This window comes from Syngnathus leptorhynchus, chromosome 5 (genome assembly GCF_054491065.1).
Source record: "Syngnathus leptorhynchus isolate UIUO chromosome 5, UIUO_Slep, whole genome shotgun sequence".
NCBI classification, from domain to species: Eukaryota; Metazoa; Chordata; class Actinopteri; order Syngnathiformes; family Syngnathidae; genus Syngnathus; species Syngnathus leptorhynchus.
The window spans coordinates 12,084,779-12,093,810 of record NC_141199.1 but is presented as its reverse complement, the minus strand read 5'-3'; the positions used below and the strand labels follow the sequence as shown (position 1 = coordinate 12,093,810).

The 9,032-nt window shown below is 43.4% G+C and overlaps 1 protein-coding gene across 4 annotated transcripts; it reads right to left on the bottom strand.

The window, feature by feature from the left end:
- Nucleotides 1-7,619, bottom strand: ncapg (non-SMC condensin I complex, subunit G). 4 transcript variants are annotated; one of them, XM_085913013.1, is made up of 22 exons: nt 7,518-7,619; nt 7,111-7,227; nt 6,807-7,025; nt 6,286-6,514; nt 5,822-5,967; nt 5,651-5,735; nt 5,375-5,567; nt 5,151-5,300; nt 4,865-5,005; nt 4,652-4,775; nt 3,931-4,020; nt 3,274-3,462; nt 3,061-3,171; nt 2,755-2,874; nt 2,107-2,346; nt 1,835-2,016; nt 1,369-1,534; nt 957-1,124; nt 751-874; nt 510-557; nt 363-432; nt 1-271 (listed from the first exon to the last, which is right to left on the bottom strand). In XM_085913013.1, exons 2-22 carry the CDS (start codon nt 7,216-7,218, stop codon nt 142-144), a joined length of 3,033 nt encoding a protein of 1,010 aa, XP_085769139.1. In that variant the 5' UTR covers nt 7,219-7,227; nt 7,518-7,619; the 3' UTR covers nt 1-141. The 4 variants fall into 4 exon arrangements, with proteins under 4 accessions (XP_085769139.1, XP_085769138.1, XP_085769140.1 ...); XM_085913012.1 differs by having other exon boundaries at nt 7,295-7,554; XM_085913014.1 differs by having other exon boundaries at nt 7,450-7,543.
- Nucleotides 7,620-9,032: the final 1,413 nt, after the last annotated feature.

The following is a 9,032-nucleotide window of genomic DNA, read 5'->3' as shown; positions in this document are numbered from 1 at the left end:
TCAGACCTTTATTGTAAAAACAGTTACAAATTAGCAAATGCAAGCTCATAAGATTATATATATTTAAAATGTGCCCTTGCCTGCTGTATTTTGGGAGGGCTTGGGGAATAATTCAACAGTAGCCAACTTTACGGGAAATAGTTAAGAAAGATTGGCCTCCTGGTTGAGGAGTGGATTAAGATCCAATTTTGTTTTCTCTATAGCTGCAATCTTGGCCCTACGAGAAGGTCGCGTAGCAGGAACTGAGTCGGGAACATTTTCTCCATCGCTGCTTAAGGAAAAAAAAAAAAAAAAAGGAAAAATAAACAATGTATGATATGATTATTTGAATGATTTAGAAAAAAATAAATAAAAAGTCTCACCTTTCCTCTGAGGACTCTGCTTTTCTGCTGGGCTTTTTGCCTCCTTTGGCAGTTGAGACCTTCCTTTGACCTGCACACACGAGTCAAGTTACCTCACAACGTTGAGCGGCTGGAAGCAGTACAACGTGAAATTACAGGCCGCATTACCTTTTCTCCCTCTCTTGGCTGCCTTCAATGGCTCGTCGGCTACACTTTCTGAAGAAACAACATTGTTATTCTGTAGAGTTCAATGGGTCAGTCCCCTTTTTTTGCCACGTGGTAGGGCATTTTTTTTAATCCGCTTACCAACATGTTGGAAATAAAAACATAATCCTCTTACGAGAAGAATTTTCATAAATGTGACGTAAGCGCACGGTGGAGACAAAATGTTTGTGTTTGCATTTTGTACCGTCCGCATTGACATCAAGCGGCTGCAGCGCTGAGGCGTTGACGAGCTCGGCTTGCTCTTTCGAAGCCCCCAGTTGAGAAATCATCTTCTCCAAGGCACGGAGGCAGACGCGGTCCTTCACCACCTGGAACGGACCAGCGCGGTTTAGAAATTGAAAGTTTAAATCGGAGCCGATGTGGAAGAAGTCAACGGCTGTGCTTTTGTACCTGGACGAGCTGTTGCAAAAGTGACAGCAGGTCCTCCCTGACTATCTCGTCGCCGGCTAGCTCCAGGTAGCTTAGCGTCTTGGCGTAGAGGCGCACCTCGGGAGCAGTCGGATCCAGCAGCATCTCACTGCACATGCGCACCGCCAAGTAGTCGTGGACGCTCACTTCCTAAAGTCACATAACCGCACTCGTCAAGTCTCTTGTCATTGGGCAGATGAGCTCATCGATACAATATGAAGAGCTGTACCTCCTGGGCATATTGTACACATGAATAGATTATATTTTTCAAGTCTCTGATTCTAATAGGGAGCGGAGGTGTAGGTTAAAAGAAAAACAAGAACACGCCTCTTTTTCTACTCGACAAACGTGTCAGCGAGGAACTTTGAGTTTATGTGAGTGAGCGATTGCTAACCTCGGTGTTGGCAGAAGGCTTCATGAGGGAACTTGGACGGGTCAGTTCCACAAAAAGCTTCACCACGTTGCTAACGTCCACCTCAGCTAATGGAGAAGTGGCGGGGGCATTCATCAGCGTACGCATGGTTGGAAGGAAACTCTCCTCCACAACTTCCTGGTGGGCTCTAATAATAATTAAAAAAAAAAAAAAAAAAACACAAGGGCCATGCTTGTTAGTGTCGCTGGTGTGGTGGCGCCTCTTCCAGATAACTCCAGGCACACATTTAAACAAACTACCCACACGAGAGGCTGAACAATTTTCAAGTTGCCATTATGTGTCCCTCTTTCCAGAAATTGTGATTTCACATGAGATTCATTTTTTTTCAAATTCAAAAACCTAATCGTACAAAACTAAGGCATATGAAAACTGAGATTCCACTGTACAAGTAAAAGTAATTCAGAAAGTGAGGGTATTTTTTTCCGACCTGCTCTCGCGGGCATAGAGCTGGAAAAAGACACCCAGGCAGCGTCGAAGACGGACGTCGTCCTCAGTGACTGGGTTATACCACAGCAGAATCAGGCGTGACAGGATCTTGGGACTGGAAATGCGTCCCATGTACATCAGTTTGGCCAGACCCTGAGCTGTCTCCGTACGCAGTTCAGACATCTGCATGTAACATTTAGGACAATATTTACATGCTGAAAAAAGTGTTCAAATGAAGGACCAGTACTCAAAGTATCACGTGTGCAGGCTGACCTCACTGTCTAGGAGCTCTGACAGCATCACCAAAATGCTCTGAGCGGTGTCCTTCTCCTTCTGTGCTGCCACTTTTTTCTCATCCTCCTGCTCCTCCTCCCCCCGGTCCGGTGACCCTGGCAGCTGAGTCTTCTGACCGCTGCTACTTTCAGAGAACAGCTGGAAGCCGAACAGCAAAAGCAGGTCGATAACTGCTCGCAGAGCGCTGATGCGAATCTTGACCTCATCGAGTTGGGCGATCTAAAAAGAGAAAGTGCAGTTGTATTTAATTTTTTTGGGTTGTTGCCTCTTTAACAGAGAGCCTGCAAAAATGCTGCAATGTAGCTGTAACAAAAGAGCTGACACACAAATTCTTAAAAGAAGCTGCATCATGCTATTTTAAGCTTTCCACCAATAATTACTGGCAATTAATTAAATACAGTATTAATTATATAATATAGTTATTTTATTTTTATAGTTATTTTAGTGGTTATTTTTTCTAACCCAGAAGACACCTTGGTCATTGAAACCCTGCCTTTACTGTCCTAACACACGCACACACAAAAAAAAAAAAACGATCTAATATGATATAGCGCTAATAAATTGTGAAATGGTAAATTTGAAGTGTTTCTTTGTGCTTACTTCAGAAAAAAATTGAGTTTGCATTACCTGTAGCAGAAGGACCATGTGGGTGTTGGCAAGCTCCTTGCTGTGTAGAGCGCATGTGCCCAGACAAACCACGGCCATGCTGCGGACAGTGGGGTGAGCACTTGCGATGCTAGGCAGGATCTGACAGGGTAAAAAAAAGAAAAGTCAATTCAACCAGAAATCTATCAAACCACTCAAAGTGTTCCCCATGTATAAATTTAATAGTCATACACTCATCTAAGTTGCAACCAATGACATGTACAGTTGAAAAGTCATAAGGGTCACGAACGGTAATACTGTCAAGGCCGTTGAGACGGTTGTTCATACCAGTGAGGACATTAAGGCGCTTATGGTGGGGCTGATTCGATTCTTGGTTTTCATCTGCTTGAGCAGCTCAGCACACATTGTCAGACACCTCAACAGAGTCTCAGGGTCGTTCTAGACAAAGGAAAAAACACAATGGTTCTGTTAAATGGTCGTCTTCTGCATATATCAGATTTCTTTTGACAGCGGCGTCCTGCTTGAAAAGAAAATAAATACCTTCTCAGTGCGGATCTCGGTGTTAGTTGGTTGGGCGATCGCTGAGATCTCCTCGAGGACCTTGTTGCGCTGGTTCTCCAGCTCTGTGATGGACTCCTTCAACTCGGCGGCGCGGCCAAAGTCCTGAGCGGCGATGCTCTCCTCTAGGGCTTGCTTAGCTTCCATGATTCTCACCTTCACCTCTGCTAGCTAAACGGGACATGGAGGAGCAAGTATAAGGCCTGAGAATTCAATGTGACAATTAAGGAGATTTGAGATTTAAAGATCAGCTGTATTACATCATACCATGGATCATCTTCAACCCGTGTGAATGGAGAGGGGCTGATGATATGAAAAAGGATTTCAGGGGTACAAAAGATGGCTGAATGAAGGGATACAGTGGAGAGGGGGGGGGGGGGGCAGCTGCATGTAGCAGATGGGAGCAAAGGATGCTGATTGAGATTAAGATGCAAGCAATGAGCATAAATCCTGAGAGGTTCTCACTGATGGAAGAATATGAGAAAAAAAAACAAGACTTTCTATTTATTCAAGTAAACAGAGAGCAGCTCTGCATACATATTATATCCAACTTGAATCACTTTGCCCGTTCAAATAAATAACAGCCATCTGTTGGATGGAAAGAGAACATTTGGAGGAGGATTTTGGGCATGTTCCCACCTGAACTTGCTGGCGACGGCTGACGTTCTCGTCCACCGGCTGACTTGCTTCTGAGATTGGCGCCCGCATATCCGAGATTATTTCTGCCACCTGTAGACAGGCAAATTAAGATTCGCTCTTAGTGTGAGACACACGGTTATCACAGTCATTTTTGGGATAAAAAACAGTGGTAGGCTTTTGCTGCTGCAAAAGTGTCCCCTTTTTACCAGGGCTGTTCAATACCACTTTTTTCAGACCGATACCAATACAAGTACTCACTCGAGTACCAATTCCATTTGTTCTTTTGATATATGAAATTTGACTCAAATTCTCTCCAGTAAATGTTGAACTTTTTCCATTGTTGTGTTACAGATGTTTGAACAATGAATGAATCAAGACAGATAAATGTTGAAGAAACATAACTAAATTAACTTTTAAACTGCTCAAATGGCCCAAATAAAGGCATCATTCTGACAGATGAATTCAAAATTGTTGTTAATAATCACCCATCGACACTATGATGTGATCAAGTCATGCGCTAAACAAAAAAGTCAACATGTTAGAAGGGGTGTTCTGAAAAAAAGAAAAATACATGACCATAAAAAAAAAAAAAAAAGAGATCAAATGTCTCTCGTGTGATTACGCTGTGCTAAGTGTTGTATCCTCTAAAAGATGTTTGACTTTAAACGTTCACAGAATGGCTAACAGCGAGGCCAAGATGCATGACAGAAATGTATCTCACAGTCTGAATGCGTCGTTGGTCATCGAACACGAGTGTGAGGAGCTTCTCGGTGAGCAAGGGAATCAGCGAGGAGGGCGTCTGCGGCAGGGCCAACATATCCTGCAGCACAGCCAGAACTCGCTTCCTGTAACGATGAATCGATATTAGCAACAAGGTAGTCCAGCTTTGCTCAAAAGACAAAAACGCATCGTTTCGCTGAGGCGTCTTTCTTACCTGCCACCCTCCTCGTTGGTGTCCAGGCAGCCGATGAGATGGATGAGCTGCTGAGAGATAAAATCCTTGGTCATAACCAACTCCAGCTGGGTCAAGTCTGCTCTCTGCTCCTCTGACAGCTCCGGAACCACCTTCAGATACCTGCATCGTGTCACAAGTGAGTTAGAAAACAGCAATGGCTACTACCTCCAAAGAGCAACATTTAGCAAACAGTGGGCATTTGGGCGAAGACTCACGGACCACGATCGACTGGGCCCTAAATTTTTATATGTATTGTCTCTCATACTCGTAGAGGTACTCGGCGTAAGTGGCAGCATCCGGCAAGACCTGCTCCAACATTTCGTCACCGTCGTCGCCTTTCTCCTTGATGAACTTGCACAGAGCTCGCCAGTAAAGAACATTCTCGCACGTCAGGCACTCCACTGGGATCAGTTTCCTGTTTAAACACGCAAACATTCAATCATGATTTCGCCATTCAAAAGGCAGAAAATGCAAGTTGACTAAGTGTACCTGTTGTTCAACTGAATTCTGTTCTGCAGCAGATCATCAGCGTCCATGCCTTTGAAAATGGCAGTCAGCATTTCCAAAGCTGTTTCGGCACAATTCTCCACATCAAGCTTGTGGAGAAGCTCCACGACATTTCCATCCAGTCGAAGGAGCCAGGCAGGTAGTAGACTGGTGCAAACCACCTCTTTTGCTGCTTCTACAAAACATGCAACAGGTCGGAGATAATTATTTTAAGCTCGGTTTGAAATGGAAACTGCAATGATTATAAACCGTTGTTACCTGATGTGTCGTGGAGTCCCTGCTCTAGTAAACTCACTCTTTGTGCAATGGATAGAGCTCTAACGTGAACCTTGTCAGCCAGAACCTTAAAAGATTGTAATCACAAATGAAACATATATTCAAATGTTGCAAAACACACACACAAGCGTACGCGAGTGCATAGATGGCTACCTGGTAGGCTTGTTTGCGGACATTTTCTTTCACATCACGGGTGCGTTTGAGTACTCTTGGGAGGGTACGAGGACACATGGCAATGCAGGAGAGGACAGCCCGTCGCACCTCTGCATTGGTGTCGTTTTCCAGAATCAGCATGTAAGCTGAAAAAAGGGAGAAAAGGGAGAATTGATATAGACAGTAGCAGGCAAAAGGGCTTAGATTTGTTGTTTCACCTTCATAATACTCTACTTATCGCTGTTCTTTTTTTTTTTTTGTTAGTTGGCAGGCTAAACCAACCTTGCCATGACTTTTACGATGTATTGTGTAAATTACATATTACAAGGCTATTTATAAATTCTACACTATTCCATCTTTCAATCTGATGTCCGTTACACATGACCCTCTGTTCGGTGTGTTGTCTCAAATTTTATTAAAAAAAAAAAAGAAATCAATGGATAAACTCCTCTGGAGTTACACACCATTGAGGGTGGGACAATCAGGATCAGTTGGCTGCTGCAGTCGGGTCATGGCCAAGGCGGCCTGGATGCGCACATTGGGAAACTTGTCAGTGACACGGACCAGCATGGCTTGATGGATGCTATCGAAGAGATCGTCGTCGATCTGAGCGTTCTCCGCCATACTGCCGAGCAGCTTGTTGATGAGTTGGCACACGCGGAAGCGCACCGCATGGCTGTTCGCCTTATGAGACTGAGAGGAGGTACACAAGAAGGAGATTGCATTAGTACAGACAAAAGACAAACAGGCAGGATGGGGAAAGATTATGAGTGTCGTACTGTACACAGACAAACTAATCAGAGTGAGTCAGATCCATCCATCCATCCATCCATCTTCTATCATGCTTGTTCTCATTACGGTACGCTAGAGCTGATATTTCCTCACAGTAATTTTAGCACTTTTAGGGCAGTTGACCTTTAGACGTCCATATCCAGGCAACTTAAAGCAGTGTTTTAATTGGATACGATTACGTGTGTATATGTACCTCCAGCAAGAAGTTAAAAAGGAAACTCAAAAATGGATGATCGTCTTCCTCATCTTCCTCCTTTTGATCTTCATCAGTTTTCGGTGGAGTCTGGAAACTTGTGGTGAATCTGACTGCAAACTCGATGACATTTTCCACTGTGGGCTCACGCTTGTAGACAATCATGGCATGTTTCAGGTAGCTGATAAACTCTTCGTGGAATAAGGTCTTGTCCTCCAGCTGACAGAGAAGAAAGAGGGACATTGAGTAAAGTAGCAAATAGATACGTATTCAGAACTTTCAACAACATTTGGTTAGGACTCACTTTGTTGTAGCGGTTCTTCAGGCTCGCCACCAGCTTCGCCTTGTTGCTGTGGCCCTTTTGGGCGCACTGAAACGCATCCTTGACGTCTATTTCGTTGTCCGCGGCCATAGTATTTACCTTTACAGACGACAACACCAACCGATCAATTCCAGACAAGTGTGTGTACAGGATTCTCTTTGTTTACCCCTAGTCGACTTTTGCTGTCAGTAGTTTTGTTCCCAGTGTATCGTTAGCTACCGCAGCAACCCGCTAAACTCACGGGAAAAAAAACCCAGAGAAAAACACCATGGCCCGTCTAAGTCCAAATAAGTTCAACCAAAGACGCTACAAAATACTCACGAACTTAATGAAGTAATCGACGATATATTTTCAACATATTTATCGTCAGTCTTAGGAAGTTCAATTACCTTTCCGACTTGATCGTGAACGCAACACTACCGCCAGTTTTTAAATCCATTCACCGTTGCAATCTCGCGAGAATTGACCCTATTATTTTGCCCACATTTCAGTCTCGCAGGGGCACTTTGGGACACCTTGACGTTTATCAATTTAAATCCTCGTAAAATGTTTTCACCTCTTTGTTTGGATGTAAATATTTACTTTTTTTGTAGATACTGCAAACGTCACGACATTAGGTACACTTGCACAATCTGATGCATGCACTGGTAAAGGGAAAGGCTACATCATTTGTTCCAACTATGTTGTAGTCAGTGATTTAAAATCATTCTGGTAATTTACCAGTGGTAAATGTATTTTTTTTGTCAGAATTTATGCTTTATTTTGGTACTATATATTTGTATTTCAAAATAGACCGTTTGTTGTCTGTGTAGTGGAGACGGGACACCTTTATAAATTTGTACTTCTGACTTTCAGATCTATGCAAACTAGTTTCAACTGTCTACTAATAATTGACAAAGCAAATGCAACACAAACACAAATTGTGTGGTTTGGACATGGATGATCAGTTATATGTGAAGGTGCGACCTTACCTCTCAAACAACAAACAACTAGACACTGGAAGACAATTTGGTATTTTTGTTTGTGTCCCAGGCCAAAGCTGTACAGAGGTCACAGCAGCAGGCTGCTTTATCCATGAGAGTGCACAATATTTGTGCAAGCGTCAGCCATCTATCTCTGGAAATCAATTCATTAGATTGCACACTTTTTGTTTCCATTTGACTTCAAAGTTATTTGAGATTTTCAGGGTTTACATCAGATTATTTTGTTGACATAGATGATGATAGGTAATATGAAGGGGTATACTTTATCCCCTTTAGTTCTTAAGCTTTTTTTTATATCTATAATCTAAAGGGATGTGCAAATATAGACCACAAGAATAGCTGTCCACGAAAATGTCTCATGATGAATTGAGGGAAAGCACACGGTTATTTCTATCAAATCAATGGCCCGTCTCAGATAAACAATTGGCAGGATTGAACACACAGCTCTTTCCAAACACGACTTTATTCCAAGATTGCCAACAAGATTCTGTACTATATGAAACGCCGCGTGAAAAACCAAGCACACATTGCATCACAAAGACATAAGTACAGACACGACCCCAAACCGCGCACCTGCTGGGGCGAGAGGCCTCCTCCAATGTCCACCTCAATAGTTCATTCAGTGCAGATACTCATGCAGGTAAGTGAGTGTAGGAGATGCAGGCTGATTGCCAGCCAATACAAACCTTTACACTTCAAATTCGGACTCTAGATTGTCCATAAGTGTGAAATTGACAATGACATGCACGCAGTAGTAGATCCAGTAGTTTTTTTTATTGTTGCATTAAAACAACACGAGTGGACCCCCACCCATCCTCCGCTGATGGACAGTGATAGAGCAGCACCGATAGAGGCGGGGCTGCACTGCAGCAGTAAACCTCCTCCTGCTTGTGTCTCCTCTCCGCTAATGTTCGGCGGGTT